We start from the raw sequence: 17980 nt of genomic DNA, 5'->3' as shown, positions 1-17980 counted from the left end.
AAAGATTTAAGGGATTCTTCCTTTCCTCCTTTTTAAGTGCAAGCGGTGGCGGTGAACTCCCTCAGCGGCGGTCGCATGACCCCCAGACTCACTTTTCGGCAACTAGAATCCACTAAAGGATTAGTAGAAAAGGTGCGCACTGGAGAAAATGCGGCATAGCAGCTGCCAACGGGCTCATCGGAGGCGCTCTGCAATAAGAGTTTTTGCCGGAATCCTCTTTACATCAGCTTGAACTCATTTCCGTGATATTGTCTTTCTATTTCTTAATGTCTCTTATGCCTATTCGGCTGTTACTACTATTCAAACCTGTTCCCGCTCCTTTTTTTTAAAAAAGAAATCTATAGGTGGTGTATTTCCTTGTTTACCCACTCAAAGTTAGTGCCGGAAGTGGTTCAATCGCCACTTTTGGAAAGCGTAGCGGAAGGGTGTTCTTTAACCAGTTATCGTTATTCTCTAGTTCCCATACGCTGGTAGCATGCAGGAGCCCGAAGTAGCATCGTTTTCGCTACTCTCACCGTCGGTAAACACTGCGGAGCTTTTCCCCATGTTCACCATCTGCAACTGCATTAGTGACGCGGCGGAGAGTGCAAACGGACCACGTTACTGTGCGAAAGATAAATACACTAAATGCATGTACGAGCTGCGCTGCCTTCCACTGGCACAGAAAGAACCAAGAAAGATTGCGCCGTCATCCACGGACCGAGGTGCACGAACAGAGGAAGACACAAATACTAACGATGCGTTTCTGCTTGCACAACAGGAGAGGCTGGAAGCATTGGTGTCAGCCTCACATCGACGCGATTTACCGCTGTCAATAGCTCTTCCTGTCGACGCGTACGTGCGTCAGTTGCCATCCAGTGGAGAGCGCTTTGTCGTGTCTCTTTCAGCTTTCACCGGTTTATCTTTAGGAGATGTCATACGTTCCGGCTGGCGACTCATTGAGGAGGCTGACTTTGAGGATATTCTCAGCTGCGTAGAGGAGTACGGATCTGTATGTATGCAGTTGCCACCTCATTGTAACTTGAGTTTTAGTTCAATTCTTAGGCAACTAAACGTTCGAACAGGTGCGGCGGAAACTAACCATAGGTCTCGGTGGGTTATTGGGGATTGGTTACTGGCGCCACACAGCGGTGAGCAACGTCAACCTGAAGAAGTGGTCAGTGACTTGGAATGGTTGCTTCATTCAACCTTCTCAAAGTTAAATGTATTGTGTGAGGCCGATGGTACTGTTTTGCGGGAAGATGTACTGGAGTCTCGGATAAACGATACTATTGAACGCATTAGGTTAGGTCTGGCGACAGGCGTGTGGTGCAGAAGTCGTGCGTTGGTTGTTAATTCCCAAATTTATAACTCTTCAGTTTGCAGTTCTCCGTTGGCGGCTGAGGAGGAGCCGTCTCCCCATGTGGAGAGTACAGATGCGCCCACCCACTTAGTTGATTTGGTTTCCAAGCATCAGCAAAGTCTACGGAGAGAGCAGCGGATTATTCATAACAGTCGGAAGCAAAAGGTGGTTTCCGCCAGTGGGAGCGGTCTCAGAAGCAGCAGTAGTGGAAAGAGCGTGGAGGGATTGAGTGTAAGCGTGTCTTCAGCTCGGCGCGCGAACGACCAGGACCTCGAGGACTCGGAGAGGCCCATGTACTTTCCAGATTTTGGGAACTCTGTTACGGCAAGTGAGGCACTTACTAAAATTTCCCCAACTCCCGGAAGAGGATGGCAGTCACCAGAGATGCAAGAGAACAAACTTTGCGTTTTGACAAGGCTAGCGGAGTTGATTGACACTGCTTCACAGCGTGATGCTGAGAATCGCCGAAACGAGGACGTTGCTAGCAAAATTCACCGTGACGCACTCTATTCTATGCTTTTGCGGTCTTCTTTTGGTCTTGCGCGACGGTGGAAATCATCTAATGGGGTAAGGTCACCATCGTCGGGTTCGCAACCGTTACTTTCGAGCCGCTACCCCGCTGCGTCTACAAGCGCAGGTGAAAAGGCAACGCTGAAAGCGGTGCGCGGCTCTGCGGGAAATGGTGGTCCAGCCGCTGTACCGTCGTTTATTGAAGCGACACCGCCATTAGCGAAGTGTTCGTCTCCGCGGACAAGGCAGGTCGTTCCGCGCTTTTCGTCCCCAACGTTCCCCAAGGATTTACCCCCTTCACAAAAGCAGGCACCCCATTCAGCTTCGCGAATCGCTAGTGTTATAAACAATGTTTCACCAAATAAACCGAGGCAACGGGGACATCAGCTTAGCAATACCGCCGTCAATACTGTAACTAGCCACAATACGAATGGCGCCAACAAGCGAGTGGAGTCGTCAGTGACGCAATCGGTAAGGACTTTCGCTACTGCAACATCTGCGAGGGAACGTCCATCCTTTCTTCGTCCCGTCAGGCCTGTTGCAACGCCGCGTGCAGCACCCGCATGCAAACCTCCTGCGATAAATCTCAAGAAAGCAGCCTCGGGGCGGCGAACGTTCGTTCCCACACCTGCGCAAACGGCAAGATCCAACAAACCCACTCAAATGGGCAACTCGAGACTCAACGGGTTTGAAAGAATCTCCGCGAACGCACCTGGTCGTGTCAGCAACTCTCGCCGGACGCGAAGTTGTGGCGGCACTGTCCGGACCCGCGTGTCTTAAGGTACATATGTGTACGTGTATCTGTGTCTATTTTCATACGGTACGTTGTCTTTTTTTACTTTATAAGGCACATTGGGTAAGGTGTTGTGTGAACAAGTTTGTTTCATTTTTGGTCGGTGTTATGAAGTTCAGGGAATTACGACTACACCCTCCCTGGGACGGAAGTTTCAGTGCTTACCTTTTTTGTTATGCTTATTTATAGAACAGTTATTGTGTTGGGGTTAATGAGCGAGAACAGTCATCGTTCTGACTCCTTACTTTTTGTTTTCTTAAGAGAGAGAGAGAGAAATAATTTGGTTTGTTTATGCTATTGGATAATGCATATCGACAACGGTGAGATACCGGTATGTCGGAAAAGGGGCGGTGGACGATACGCTGCGTGTTCCCCGGGTTTCATCCACAAAGGAGCCGCAAAAAGAAAGCAGAAGAATTGTATTTTACCGTTATGCCACATGGAGGGAGAAGGGGGGAAAAAAACAGAGTTCGCACTGGCGAGCGCGAGCAAGCAAACAAGCATGTGAATGCAGATATATAGCACACGATGTATATCTCTTCTGGCTGCATTTGCCAGCGTCAACCCGATGCGTTCTCTAAAGCGTTTAGTTTGTTTATTTCTGAACATTCATGTTTTTTCCCTTCGTTTTCTCTGTTGTTTTGTTTGTGGCATTCTTTCCCTCGCTTACCTTGTCCATCGTTTATCAATCGCTTTGTTTACCTTTTTTTTTTTACAATCACCATTTTTTTTTTTTGCGGCCTACTATGCTACCCAGCTCATCTGGTGTGCGGTTTCACACATAAACACAGTCAGCGTTACGTGGTTGGTAGCAGCAACTTTCCTCCTGCTAATCATTCCTTTCACTTTCTACTTTTAAAAGAAAAAAAATAATCAAATAATCAAAGAAATAATACATATATACAAATATGCATAAATATATTTATATATGTTAATATGTATTGTTGTGGGTGCGGCAAATTGTGTTAAGCGGATCGAAAGAGGGACGAAGTGTGTATGTGAGTTCATGTGTTGTGGTCTGGTGCGACGTATGTATATCTGTAGAATAAACACATTAGCTTTTCAAGGCATTGCGGTCGTGCATTGAAGTATATTACCTGATTTCTTTTGGCGCATGTTCCTTTGTGAACTAATATACACCTTGTCATTCAAACCTTTATACATTCACTACTACACAGCCACATGAGGGCATAAGCACTTAAAACGCGTGCTCATGCCTTCAGCCACATGCTTGATTTGAAACTGTAGATGAGCGCTTGTACAATCGTTATGTCCATCTATATCTATCTATCTATCTATATATATATATATATATATATATATGTGTATCCCTTCCTTTTTCACTTGCTTGTTTGGTGTTTTCGCTTGTTTAAAGTGGTGTATGTTGGAGGGAAACGTGTTGGGGGATACAGGAACCAGCATACAAACCTTGCTATCCTGTTTGGCTGGTTTCTTCCTCGGCTTCATTCTCCCTGGGGTTGTCGCGCAACTTGGGGTGTGGCAAATGAAAACTAGAAAACAGAAGCCTTTGCCTCCGCGGATCGATCGTGCTAGCGAGGCGTTGAAAGAACTGTTGAAAAAGGAACGTGCGGCTACTTTATCTAAACTGGGGCAGCAATCAGCTGACGAATCTCAAGAGCAATGTTTGCATAGTGATAGCAGCGACAGTGCCGAGTCCAGCGAGGGAGACGAGGAGGAGACTTCATATTCTTCTGGAAGCAGCGGGTTTGAGAGAATGGAGGAGCTTGGTCTCAAAATGGTTCTTGTCATCCGTTGTGACGGTAAGAAGACACCTGCCAGTGAGGTGGCCACGCACGCCGCTGGTGCAGCTATGCATCTCGCTCAAACTATACAAAGTGATGGGGCATGCGTACAGTGGAAAAGATGGTATCTGTGGTGGAACATGGTTGGTTGCGCAAAAATAGCACTGAAAGGTCCCGATGTGGAAACATTGCGACGTGTCTTGGTGAGTGCACAGGAGCGTGGATTGCCGTGCTGCAGCAGAAGCCGTGGTGATGCTCCTGGTGTTCCTGTGGGGAATCCTCCAAGTGCGGTGAGAGATATTGAGGAGGATTTAGTAGTTGTGGCTGTTGGACCTGTTCCCTCGAGTGAAGTTAATCCCATTACTGGGAATTTGAAACTTTTCCCCTGAAGCTGCGCTCGTCAGTGTGCTTTGGACTATGAATTGGTTGTTTCGTCCTCGTTTATACCCCCATTTATGGGTTTCACTACTTATTTCCATGTGTTGTTGCGAGGGTATTTATGTTTCTCTTTTCGGCCCAATTGGCACTTCGGTATGATGGTGCGTGGGTCGTTTCGCTTTCCTCTTTCGGTTCAAAGTGAAGGTAGGGGCTTCGTTTTCGAAAACATCGAATAACTTTGGATTACTTTCGCGCTCCCCTTTTCCGTAACACACACAAGCACCGCGATTACCAGCACAGTACGAGGGAAGAAACAAACGGTTGAAGGGAGACCGGAGATAGATTATTATTATTATTATTATTATCTTTCGTTGGCCGTGGTGAATAGCAGCGGCATGTCTTCTAATTGTCGCACTGAAGAATTCAATTTGGAGCGCAAAGAACTAAAAATCCGCTTTCGTAGTTCGGGGTATGTTGTACTTACGGATGGAGCAGCGACCATTTTTGGTGCACCTCTAAAAAAAAATACCCGCTACGACTTTTCCATGTGTAGCATACCAGTGGTATCTCCTGTGGCGTGTCGACTTCACGTGGGAGGGGATTTCACCAGCGTGGTAACATATATTCGTACTGATGTGTATGACATCCATGCTGTGCTTGATTTCGCGCGCCATGAAGCCAGCAAACGCGGTGTACCGTCTTTAAACGACACCAATCCTGGAGGCACGTCATCAAACTCTTTGAAGGAGGGGCCATGGGGCCCACGTGTCCTCGTAGTTGGTGACGTGAATACCGGGAAGAGTAGTTTGTGCCGCTCACTTGCGAATATGGCAGTCGCATCGCAGGTTCATGGGGTTGCCCTTGTGGACGTGGATGTTGGGCAACAAGGTATTACCTGCCCAGGAAGTGTTGCAACAGCGTTTGTTGATAACTATTTACCGATTGATGAGGGGTTTAATACGGTGATGCCATTAACGGCCTTCTTTGGTGATAAAACCGTAAATGCTTCCACTCGAGGACGATATTTGGATCTATGTGCATCGTTGGCACGGGGAATTATATCTTTTAGTTTGGCCACCCCAAAATTTGCTGCCGGTGGCGTTATTGTGAATACTATGGGGTGGGTAACTGACATGGGGCTTGACCTCCTTTTTCAGCTACTTTCCGTGTTCAGTATCACGCATGTTGTAGTCTGTGGTTCAGGTAACAAACTTACAGAAACCTTGCGTAATGCAGTGATCGACGAGAAAATCATTTTTCTCAAATACCCAAAGCAAACGGGAGTGTTCAAGCGCAAGGGTAACGTTCGCGACAGCTGGCGTGCAGAGCAAATTGTAAGTTACTTTCAAGGGACGAAACGTACCCCTTTATTGTCTTACAGAGCTGTTTGTTACGTAAAGGACGTTCACTTCATCCACGCTTTAAAGTTGGAACCTCTTTCCTGGAAGGACGTTGAACCTCTTAGTTTAGCTGCTGTTTCTTGGACAGATTCCCTAGAAGCAGTCAACGATATAAATGTTGCCGGGTTTATTGTTCTTCTGGAGGTAGGGGAAACATTCTTTTCGTTTCTCTCCCCGGTAGCGGGTACGCTTCCCAAACCTTTCATTTTGGTTTCGCCGACTATCAGGCTTCCACGGGATAAAGTGCCACCTTTACAAGCCCCATGAAAATTTCAGTTCTTTCTTTCATACTTGTCGGTGCGAAAAACTTCATGTTCTGTGTTGTTCTGTTGTAACTGTGTCCCGTTCAACCACTATAATTTTTTATTTTCTTCTGTCCGCGCATGTGCACGCTGCTTCATTTCTCGTCTGCTTTTCATTCCGATTTACGAACTGCAACGCTGATCTCTTTTAGTTTGTGTGTTGCACAAGTTTGTTGCCGCACTTCCCTTCCAATTTCCAATTTCATTGCTTTTTGCTTTTCTTCTTGTTATTTGATGTTTTGAAGACACAAAAGGATTCCACTTGGCAGTGTCAATTTTTAGTCTTGTGCATAGATGTTATGGAGCATCTACCAACTATCGACTCGCGTGTAGAGACACTCCGGCTGGTCTTTGGATCTTTTTTACGTCTCATTATTTATTCTGTCACTTACTACACGGGACGAGGCCTGTTTTCGCAGTATGTGCTACGTCGTAGAGGTTCTGTTTCACAGTCGAAGCAGTCAATGATTTCGTATGTGGCTTCCCAGGGACTAGAAATTGGTGTTTCAGTGATTATTTGCCCAGTGCGGTACCTTGCTGCGGTGACAACCCCACGTTTCCTTTTTGATTACACGCTCACTGGCTGGTCGGAGATTTTGCGAACGTTGGACCTCTTTTCTCCGGGACGCTTTGCATCGTACGCCGTTTATGCCTTCTCGTCTACATCGGAGTGGGATTTGGACTTTTTCGTGTGGCAAATGCCCTCAGTGGCGCTCACACTTGCAAAACTATGGTACCGTCGCCGCCATCTCGGGACCAAAAAATGCTGCACCACACGTGTTTTACTAATGCTTCCCCTTCAAATACTTTTGCGGGCGTACCTTTCTTCATTTTCCGTTATGATTCCTGAATGTGGCGAGGAACTATTGGAGGCTATCGTCTCTGCTGGGTTGGAGGCTGGCGTGTCGGCTTATATAATCCGCAACACTTCCCCTTTCGTAGAGGAGAATAATAAACTGCGCCTAGTCGGAACCTTAAAACACCACTCGATAGGTTCTCAGGCTGGGGAAAGGGAAGACGCAAATAAAAAGCAAGAATAAAAAAGGAAAAATAGCTTTGACAGCACCATATCCATCAATCAGGTGTAACTGTTGGCACCAGAGGCAATGTGATTGTCGTGTGCGAAGTTGGCAAGGGTAAATTAATTGCCACGCTTTTTTTTTGAAGGTTGGTATTGAACGAAGGAAAAAGCATTTGTTTTGTGAGCCGCTCTCTATTTACTAATTCAACATAATTATTCCTCGTACCAGGAGGAGGAGAGGGGTCGCACTGTCATGGTAGTGAGGGTTTTATGTTATATTCTCCTGGTTAATTTCTTTTTATTATTTCCTCATTATTTTGTGACGGGGGTTCCGCGTGCTCACTTACGTCGGTAACTAAATATTAAAGTCCGTACGTCTGCACGGCCGCGTGCTGCCGAAAAGGACCACATAAATTGAAACAGAAGGTAAAATAATAAAACAAGGTGCACACAGTCCCTTACCATTTAGAGACCACCGAAGGGTTAATATAAAGGTTAGATCTATTTTTAAAGTGGAGGAAGGAAGTAGAAGGGGAAGAAGGAAAAAACGATAAAAACAAAAAGAAGAGGCGAAAAGAGTCATTAATGCAAGGGGAAGAAAACTTGAAAGGGGCCACTAAGTGTTTGGCCGCGTCCCCCAGTGAGGAGACAGTGGATCCCTTAGCTCCACCTTCGCCTTCAAGCTCAACCACTTCGAATCGGATCCATTCAGTCAGTGAAGCTGAGAGGTTTTACCGTTCGGAGTGTGCGCGCATTGGAATAAATGTAAACAACGCGTTTGTAAAGCAATTACGAGCCGGGTCGACAGTTTTCAACTTTGATAACGGCTACTTGGGTGAACGCGGTATCATCCCTATTCTCACAACACTACAGCGCCTTTCCGTTGCGAGTTTGTCCATGAGAGGATGTAAGTTGACTGCGGAAGATATCGCTCAAATGTTGCAGTACCTTGGTTTTCACGAAACATTGCAAAAGATTGACCTACGTGACGTTCCATTGAGTGTGAGCAGTGGACGTAAGCTCTTCGCCCTCGCATTAAAAAACAATTGCTTGACGGAAATCCTATTGGACAAGGACACACCCAAGTACCTGTCTATACAACGGCAGTGCTTTTCCAATGCGAACATGAAGTTAGTGGCTTCCCGTTGTTTGGTTTGCAACAGGGCTGTCATCTATTCCCCTGACCAAAGGGTTGAAGGACAGATTCTCCTGGCGCTTTCGAAGGCACTCATGAATCGTGGAGAGAGTTACTGCGAGGTTGCGCTGGGAGTTTTGTTTCGGACCTTGCTCGTATGCTGTGATACGAACAATGGTGTGTTATTCATATGCTCTTATGAATGCAAGAATAAACTGAGCGATGATATCGTGATCATGATTGAGAGTGTGTTGAGCGAGCACCTCCACGGTGTTAAGGGCACTTGTCCTCGGAATACAACGTTGCAGCGCTGTCTGGTAGACAATGTCGCTAGACTGGAGAGAAAGCGCGTAAATTCAGAAAAATTGAACGCTGAGGGCAGTACGAAAGTGGTAAACCCGTTATCGTCTGCCTCATCGGGAGCCACACGGTGTTTCGACAGCTCGTCAGCTGACAGCAGTGACGCTGAGGAGATGCATAGGAAGAACCATGACGATGCGGATGCGTGTAGCGTATGTGGAAATCACACTCTATGTTTGTCCAATGGTGCGTATAGATTCTTATCTCAACTCCATGATGACGTAACGGTGGACTGTTATCTGCGACCGTCGGCGCTTCTTCACTTGTCAAGAGTAATGATAAAACACCAAAGGTTCAAACCTTGCTCTCAACTGTGCGTGCAGCATCTTGTACGATTTGGGTTGTATAGCTATGGCGGTGTGCAGGTTACGAACAGTATGACCGGCATAAGTCTTTTATCCTCGCTGGATATTCCGTTGACCCAGTTATCAAATGACGATTTTTCTATTATCAACTTCGCTTCTGCCTACATTGACGATGCGGCTGGGGAAGACACCTGTTGTGCACTTACTGTTGCGAGCGCGATGACGGATATCGAGGGTGTGGCTATTGATCCATATATGATCTATGCGGTTGGTCGTTTCTTAGCTAAGATACCTCCCACTTCTTTGGGAATGGAGTTGCGGCATGCGTGTGAAGTGGCGCTGATGGTCGGTTGCCTTCCTGTGGAATCGGCACCGTTTAACCGTCGAAAAGAAAGACCCACACGAGACTTTTATTATCTATGGGAAAAGTGGTGTAAGGTAGCTGACATGGAGACTTTGGTTCGAGCTGCATTTTCGCGACGTCGTCAAGGGTTGTTTATTGTCGATGGCCCTCACTCGAACTTGTTTGACAACACACGGGCTGTTTTGTGGGCGTTTCGTAAAATGCGGCGATCAATACTTATCGTCATGCGCTTTTGCGTAGAGTGGCTCGCACTGCCGAACGGTGTGATACCAAATGAATCGCCCATGGGTCGTTCATTTCACACGACCCTTAAGGTCGTTGGGCAGACAAACATACACAACACCATCTATGTTATCTGCCAAAGCAACTTCGGGGAGAATGTGGGGAATCGTGGATTCTTTTACGTGCCCCGCAGTGTTTTTAACCTCTATGTATCCAGTGACGCGTGTATTTTTGTTGATTCCAATGTCTTTGCTTTGAGCAACGGTGAGAAGATTTCACTGCACGCCTCGCGGTACCTTCCGAAGAAAGTTATTGGCATAGTGGAGAACTGTCAAGTGCTCCATGAAGCTTTCAACTACATGAGCGATATTTGCCTGTCAACCGACGGTGGGGGGCTTGAAGGCTCGAGAGTTTTCTCGGAAGCTATTCGGTTTCCACCTGCGTTACTTTTCTTTGCATACCGCACGGGTGAGTGCCATATTTCGCAAAGTCAATGGAAACTTCTGCGAACGCTGCGACAGCTTTGTCTCACTGAAAGTACTCGCTCCCTTGTTCTCTTTTACCTGAGCGAGGTACTTGGTCCTAACGCAGTGGAATGGGTTGCTCGGCTTCTACATGATTTGGTGAATCTTCCACCCTATCCAGCACGTCTACAGATGGGCAGTGGGACGGCGACTCGTGAACATGTCCGGGAACGCAGCGGTGATATTGAGTGGAATCAAGTTATGGGGTTACTCTCAGAGTCTACAACTATGCTCACCTTGTCTTCGTCTCTTCCCGTAGATCGTGTGGAAAAAAAACGTTTGACTAAGCGTGTGTCCAGGCCGGCGAACCGCAAGAAAGATGCCCCTATCATAACACAAGATCCATTTCATGAGGATTTGTTGGGTATGTGGTCCTTTATGAGGAAAGAGGCGGAATCGCAAAGGAAGTCTGGGGGACGTTCTAAACCCAACGGAGGTCGGTTGGTGCTTCCCTTGTCAGCACAAATGGAAAAAGGGATTACTGCACGGGCGTTAGCACAGGAACCTGAGGTTGTTCCGCCATCACTCATCGGTGAAACATGGCATTCCATTTGTCTTTGCACAAAGGATGGAAATTTGACCGAATATGCTCTGTTTTTTATCAAAGACCACGTGTGTTGTTTCAACGTGGAGAATCGTTCCATGAATATTCCCTTACAACCCATGTCCAAGACGTTGGGGCTGAACAGTTTTCCTTTTATGGGTGGATTTGATTGTGCCTTCAATTCCCCAGTCAACCCACGAACTGCATATTTTTTTTGTGGTGAGGAGTGGTTGGAGTGGGATAGCTACCGCCAGAGGTGTAGTGGTGGTTTATTCAAATTGAGGTGTCACAAACAGTTTCGATCGCTACCAGAAAAGTTTCTTTCAGGAATTAATGCCGCTGTTCCGGTGGCAAACACGCCGCTCGTGTTTTTCTTCTGTCAGCTTGAATACGTTGTGTTCAACATCACGGAAAGGTGCCTTGTTGGAGGACCGATGCGAGTTGGGGATCATGGGAAGGGTAACGCAGGTGAAACCATATTCGGACCGTCACTGTCGAAAGTGTTTCCTCACGGCCCAATGGCGACGATGCTGATGTGGGAGAAAAGTGGTGAAACGGAAGAGAGCCAAGAGCAAGAGGATAATAATAACAATAATTGGGCGAGCATGGGGAGTATTAGGTCTACAAGGGAAGAGAGTTTGGTGGGGACAACGGCAAAGATCAGTGCAAACAACAATAACGGTGACGGAAAGGGGAGCTCCATTACACATGAGAAGGAGATGGTGGTGATGCTTATTGGTCGCTGTGGACGTGTTGCAACCGTAAAAAACTTCATTTACTCCCCTGACGCGAAGTGCGAGGTTCGGTTTGAGACCATTCCTTCTTCCGTTTTGTCGAGACTGCCGATGGCGTTTCGACAAAATACGATGACAGCACTTGGCAGTATATGTAGAACGGTGCTGGAAACAGAGTGCAGTGTTCACGATGTTATTTTATGTGATGCTCATCGAAGCGTTCACAGGGAGTGTACAGTTACAAGTACTCTTACTCAGAGTGCGGAGTGCGCAGAAAACCTTCTGTCAGTTGTGTTACCCCATAACTTTACCACGGTCGCACCGCTCCTGTGTGAAAGTGCGGTGTTTGTACAAACTGAGGAGAGTTTGTTGGGAGAACCTTCCCAGACTATCGAGGTTCGGTACGATCCTATGAATCCCTGCGCCTTCGGCGCGCTCGTGATTGTACTGAATCTGTCGTGCATAGAACCCCGAGTTCTTCAGGTCGCGCCCGTTGAAGTCCTTCTCGAGAGTAGTGATGACGGGATCGCGTATGTAAGACACGCACATTTCTTTATTACATCATCAATCACACCTGTTTGTTGGGGCGTATCGCATGTAGGGTGCGTTTGGCGTGTGCGCTTCGTCAGCAAACTGCCTGTTGGCACGGGCGTTGTGCGTCTTCTTCTGTACGAGGTAATGCACGTTGTTGGAACTATACCTGTCGATCCCACCGTTGCACTACCGCCATTGGAGTCTACGTTGGTGACAATCGATGCACCCTGTCTCCTTTCGCCAGCAAGGGATATATTAAACTGTTTGACACCTGGTGCCGTTTTCACAACGTCGACAAGTGCAGGTTGGTTCGAGCGGCATTGCATACTTCCTCTTCTTCCAAATGGGGATTTCTGCCTGTTGTTCTGCGGCCCTCACTTTGTTGAATTAGATTGTTCCAATGGTGTTGTGGTTGGCCATCGTGCGGTACCGATAGCAGCCCATCCTGCATTTGATACACTGCCTGCACCATTCCTGAGAGGGGTTAACGCGGCATTTTATCCCAACGTGAGGACCCCCAACATCGTCGCGTTCATTAGCGGAAGTCATGTTATTTTATGGGACATTGAGAAGGGGGCATTCGCATCTGGGGGTGGTGGTGTTCAAAGCGCTGCGACGATGTTTAAAGATTTGCCATGGAAGATGGAGGAAGTGGAGAATATTGTCCAGATATGGAGCCAACCGGAGGAGGTCTTTGTTATCAAGTCCCCTCATGTTCTTCGCTGGAACATCGTAACATCGGAACTTGTGGAGGGACCAATGAGGTTGAGCAACTCAACCTATTTCCGTCATCCTGCCTTTGAGGGTAAAAAGATTCTCTGCGCCGCTTCGTTCCCGAAATATCCAACCCGTTTTTATACATTTTGTGAGGACCTTGTGGCAGCGCTTGACGTGGAGACACAAGGGATAACTAACCTAACGGAGGCTAAGCCTGTCTCTCAATCAGAAGTATTTTTCCCCGTTACGTGGTATTTGAGATGGGGAATAAGGCGGCACGACTGTGTCATCAATCTTGACTTTAAAAATTACCAAAAGCTGTTGGTTGGGGTGACTATGCAGAGCTCAGAACCATGCGACGATAACTGGGTGGTGGAGTGCAGCGATGATGGTGTTCTATGGCAAACGGTGGGAAGACATCATCAAATAACTAGTCGGTGTCGGACAATTTGGGGGAGTGAGAGGGTTGGACACCATTCACGGAGGTTCTGGCGTTTCAGTTTGGAATGTGAGGAGGTGGACAGTCGGCACGAATATCCCGTATTGTATTTCCATATGTTGCTTCTTACAGTTTCTTCGGTTTCTTCCAGAGTTTTGCCGGTAAGAGTTGCTTGCAGCGGTACATTGAATGGACCCATGTCTTCGCTATTCGTTGATGATAAGGTCACAGTTGCGTTCGAAAACCCCGTCGACGAGAGCGGGGCTACTAAGGTTGTCAGACAGCACCTCATAGTAGACTATGGGGAAAGGGAACCGTCTGACGTCATGGAGTTTTCATGTATTTGTGTTGGAAAACCGCGACCTGTGATGTGGATCATATCCTGCAGTTCAAATGGTGAACAGTGGGAGGTATGCGGCACGTGGCACAGTCATGACCACTATTTCAGAGCTGCATGGCATCCCAGGGGACCCCGTCGATTCTGGAGCGTAGAACTGGAGGCACGGGAACAAAGCACGATATACGAAAACTTAACTTTCTTCGAGTATACGGGTCCGTCCGTTTATTTGGAGGACTCTTTGTATCTAAGCTGTTTATTGGATCCCTTCGTACTGTGTGAAGTGGGGTCCTCCGGTGATACTGTGGCAAACGTGGTTGTGCCGGCAGAAGTTGGGTCGTCAATAGTTCTTGACAGCAAGCAAGACGCCACGCAAGTTGTTGGTGTCTGCATGATATGCCATGAAAACAAAAGTCCCTACACTGCGTTCGTGGTTGAGTGTAGCTCCGATGCGGTAGAGTGGCGAGGTGTTGGGGTAACGTTTAATCTTCGGGGTAACTTAGCGCAGGCAGCATGGGATGTAAGCGATTGTTGTCAGTATTGGCGACTTCGGGTCACACAGCGTGTGGGAACTTCGCCGCTAAGAATATGTAGCATACGATTCGACACCCCAAAACCAACCCTTTACCACCATGTGGACTCAAAGGGAGATATTGCAGCCGGCTCAAGTGGAAAGGACCTGAACCTGAGGGGAAATTGTACCGAGGTAGTTGCTGTTGAGGCGGAGTTGCCGCCACTTTCTTCATTTGTAGTTGAAAAGCGTTCTGTTGACGGTTCCTCGTGGCAAGCGGTTGCTACGCTGAGGAACGATGACAGTGCAGATTCTCGGAAGGTGCGCCAAGGGTGGAAACCACGAGGAATGTCGTCGCACTGGCGGCTTCGACCCGTTCTTGCAGAAGATAATCTGGAGGAAACGTGTTTCAGTTCTAAATCAGGGCCTTTTATAAGTTGGAAAAAGGAGTGCGATGTCCAAGCTGAATGGTATTCTTTTATCGGTAAAGCATTCGTTCGCTACGACTTCTCCAAGGCGCCCGATGTGAAAATGGCAGTAGAAAAATTCGATGAAGTGCGGTTGCCGATATTTTTGTCTGATAACAATGCAAAAACTGTTGTATTGCGTTCGCGTGGGATGGAAACGGAAGCCTCTGTTTCATGGTTTTTTGACAGCGATACATCTCCACATTTCAAGCAGGTGTTTGTCAACGGCCGTGTTGAAACCAATCCCGACGCAGAGGCGGAATTAGAAAAATTAGCAGCATTGGAGGTGACTTCCGCTTCTTCTCCACGAGCTCCCAAGAAAACCGGGAAGAAAATCAGTAAGGCTTCAACTGCTCAACAGGAGGAGATCGTTAAAGCTATAGAGATGGAAGAAGAGGTGTTGGTTATAGTTGTTGAGACAAGTAACAATGGAGTAGATTACGTCCCCGTGGCGGAGAGACCCTTCTCGCCAAAAGGAAACTCATTGTCCTTCTTTGTAGACACTCCAACATCATACTGGCGAGTGAGATTCAAGGGGATCCCCAAAGCGTCATTTCTTGAGCTTTTTGAAGTGTTTTGGTCACTCGAGAAAGGCGCAAGGACAAAATTATCATCCCTTTTACGGTGTCCACTCAGTGACAGCATGTACGAGACGTGGAAAAATGCTGCCTATAGCCATGAAGACGAATTTTGTCAACAGTGCCGTGCAGGCTACGATCAAGCAAGGAGCGTTGTTAGTGGCCTCCGTGAGCCTGAGGACATTGAACACCATGGGCGTATCGCCCAATACTTCATGCGGTTTAAATCAGAATATATTGCGTTTCAGAGTAAAGTGTTTAGGAATGCGTCCAAGGCAAAGAACCTTCCGGACAACAAGTACATATCCACGGAAAGGCGCTCCGGAAACGATTTCATGTATTTACTGCATGCGGTAGCAGAAAGGTACTCCTGTGGCGTGGATAAGCTGAACATGTTAATTGCTAATCCAATGTTGGTGTCTCGTGATTTTTCCATCGAAAAGGAAAGCGTTTCGTGGTTTTATCCAAAGATTGTGGAGGGTGGTACGCTAGCAGAGAGCTTTTACGGATTCCATAATGCTCGTGCTTTCGTAATCATTTTGTGGAGCATGTCTCTGCACGTACAGAGAAACACGGACTTGCTGGTTACAAAAAAAATCAATGCATTAAATGAGCACGTTGCGTCGGTGATGGTATTAGTGGAAATCAAGGAAATCAACTGGCTGGCCATTGAACACTTCCCTAGACTACCTCTACTCTATCATGTCGGGTTCTCCGGTCAACCGGTACTCATTGCGTTTACACTCAATACGTTAGTGTTCACGCCGAGGTACCGACTGACGTTTCCTGGGTGCTCTCCATTACCCCTCAACCACCAAATGCAGCTGTTTCCTGGCGTGAATTTTATCCGCCGCACCTCCCTCGCAACTTGCCCATGTCCCATTTTCGACAAACTGCTACTGCTGTACACCCTGCAGTTTTTGGAAAATACGAAAACGGAAATAATTCTTTCTGCGCCAACGATGGATAGCCCTAATGCAACCGTTCGGTTCACGTTACCAGGGAATGATATCAACTTTGGCTTACGAGGTTTGGTGATTGGATATATGGTGTTTGAGATTGAGCTTTGTATGAAAGCTACGAATGTTGATCCATCGGAAATGGCATTGCCAGTAACGGAGCATAAGAGAATAAACTTTGTATCGTATGACACGCAATTTGATAGTGGTGAGGGGACGGAACCCATTATTGAATTGACGTTGGCCGGCAGCATTGGTTACCCTGATGAACAGATTTTGATCTCGGGAATGTCACCCAGTGCGCGATATGATATCGGGGATGTCTTTCCTGATGCCTTTATCAGTGATTTAAGCATTAACTTTAACGCCGTGCTAGGACACCAGCCACAGTCTTTCCTACAACCGACTGTTAACTTGAGTGGTACATTGGTGGTGCCAGCCTGCGGTAGTTTTGTTTGTCGCCTTCAGCGTGTTGCACTAAACCGGAATTTTGAGTCGCTATCCATGGAAGTGTCTGAAATGCCGCTTGCAAGTCTTGTTACACTGAGCGACAAACTTGTTGGGTCATTGCAAAAAGGTGTTGATGTGAGCTGGATGGAAGGTATTCCTATGTACTTCTCTCTTGAGCTCCAGTTGGAGTATGTTGAGCGTCGGCTGACAGGACGGGGTACCTTCACGTTGGATGGAATCGAAGGGGACGTCTTAGTCACTTTATCAACTCAAGGTTTTGGTGCTACGGGTAATTTCAATACAGTGCGCATTGGTGCTGTTTGCTTGCAGGGAAAAGATGAAAGACATCAAGTCCTTGTAAATGTGGCTTCCTTAGCTAACGGGCACTTGAGTGTGCGGTTGGATGGCTACAGTTATTTGTTCGCACCACGCCCGTATCCAACGAGAGTGGAGATATCGCAGAGGGGCGTGGTGTGTATCTCAACAGGGGTCTTTTATGATGTTTGCATTGAGGAAGATTCTATTTTCCCGTCAAAAAAATACGCCAACGTTCTTCTATCGAAAGATCTCTTTTCCAAATGTCTTGAAGAGGAGTTGCGTGAGATACCGTTGATCACGGCACTCTTGGCGAAAGGCGTGGAGTTCTCTTTTGTGGTAGATGATGTGTTTGCACCCCAGTGCATGCTAGAGCGGCAACTTGTGTTTATTACCGTGAGGGGAGTGCTGATGGGGTGTTACTTCGATGTTACGGTTCCCGTAACACAACCTGATAACACCGTGGAGGAGGCGAAGAAAATAAGCAAGGAACTTCTACCGCGGGTTATAGAGCAATGTGACATGCCGCTATGGGCACTTTACCACATGTTCGTTGGTTGCGTTGAAAGGTGCGGGTCTGCGGCTTCAGGTGGGGAGGGCGGTGATGCTGATGATAACAACAGTGACGGCACGAATTTGTCTGTGGAGGGAAGCGCTTCTCGTCCCCAGCGGGGTGACACATCCAGAAGGCAGTGTGATGGTGTGTTTCTTTCTCGGTGGATCCAGCAAGAGCGCGGCGTATTCGAGGAGGGGTTGTAGAGCTGACAAATACCTCATTTCTTTGTTCTTGTGATGTGCCACCGAGTTTTTTGTGTCCGCGGGTAGGTCTAAATTCTTATTCGTGCTTGGTTTCTGTTGGTATCACGTGGTGCAAATGGTTTGTGTCTTTGTGGGCACTCAATATTATTGTTTGGTGCTGTTTATGTACAAAAGACATACACGGGGCGCATCCCCTTAATTCCTTGTTTGATAGTGG

At 47.3% G+C, this 17980-nt stretch overlaps 5 protein-coding genes across 5 annotated transcripts, besides 4 other annotated features; all 5 read left to right on the top strand.

Moving 5' to 3' along the window:
- Window positions 1-17980: part of a sequence feature (sequence corresponds to BAC RPCI93-4F7) that runs on past both edges of the window.
- Tb927.6.3710 (hypothetical protein, conserved) lies at window positions 476-2632 on the top strand (the record flags this gene model as incomplete). The annotated part of the gene is made up of 1 exon (XM_840396.1): window positions 476-2632. The coding sequence occupies one exon, from the start codon at window positions 476-478 to the stop codon at window positions 2630-2632; it is 2157 nt and encodes a 718-aa protein (XP_845489.1).
- Window positions 3499-3583: a sequence feature (AT_rich).
- Window positions 3924-3974: a microsatellite.
- Window positions 3967-4797, top strand: Tb927.6.3700 (hypothetical protein, conserved; the record flags this gene model as incomplete). Its single annotated transcript, XM_840395.1, has 1 exon — window positions 3967-4797. One exon carries the CDS (start codon window positions 3967-3969, stop codon window positions 4795-4797), a length of 831 nt encoding a protein of 276 aa, XP_845488.1.
- Window positions 5129-5151: a microsatellite.
- Tb927.6.3690 (pre-mRNA cleavage complex II Clp1-like, conserved) lies at window positions 5182-6453 on the top strand (the record flags this gene model as incomplete). The annotated part of the gene is made up of 1 exon (XM_840394.1): window positions 5182-6453. One exon carries the CDS (start codon window positions 5182-5184, stop codon window positions 6451-6453), a length of 1272 nt encoding a protein of 423 aa, XP_845487.1.
- Window positions 6788-7528, top strand: Tb927.6.3680 (hypothetical protein, conserved; the record flags this gene model as incomplete). The annotated part of the gene is made up of 1 exon (XM_840393.1): window positions 6788-7528. The coding sequence occupies one exon, from the start codon at window positions 6788-6790 to the stop codon at window positions 7526-7528; it is 741 nt and encodes a 246-aa protein (XP_845486.1).
- Window positions 8095-17763, top strand: Tb927.6.3670 (hypothetical protein, conserved; the record flags this gene model as incomplete). Its single annotated transcript, XM_840392.1, has 1 exon — window positions 8095-17763. The coding sequence occupies one exon, from the start codon at window positions 8095-8097 to the stop codon at window positions 17761-17763; it is 9669 nt and encodes a 3222-aa protein (XP_845485.1).

Source organism: Trypanosoma brucei, chromosome 6 (assembly GCF_000002445.2).
Source record: "Trypanosoma brucei brucei TREU927 chromosome 6, complete sequence".
Taxonomy (NCBI): domain Eukaryota; phylum Euglenozoa; class Kinetoplastea; order Trypanosomatida; family Trypanosomatidae; genus Trypanosoma; species Trypanosoma brucei.
Note: the sequence above shows the minus strand (reverse complement) of the source record. Positions and strands in the feature narration are given on the sequence as shown.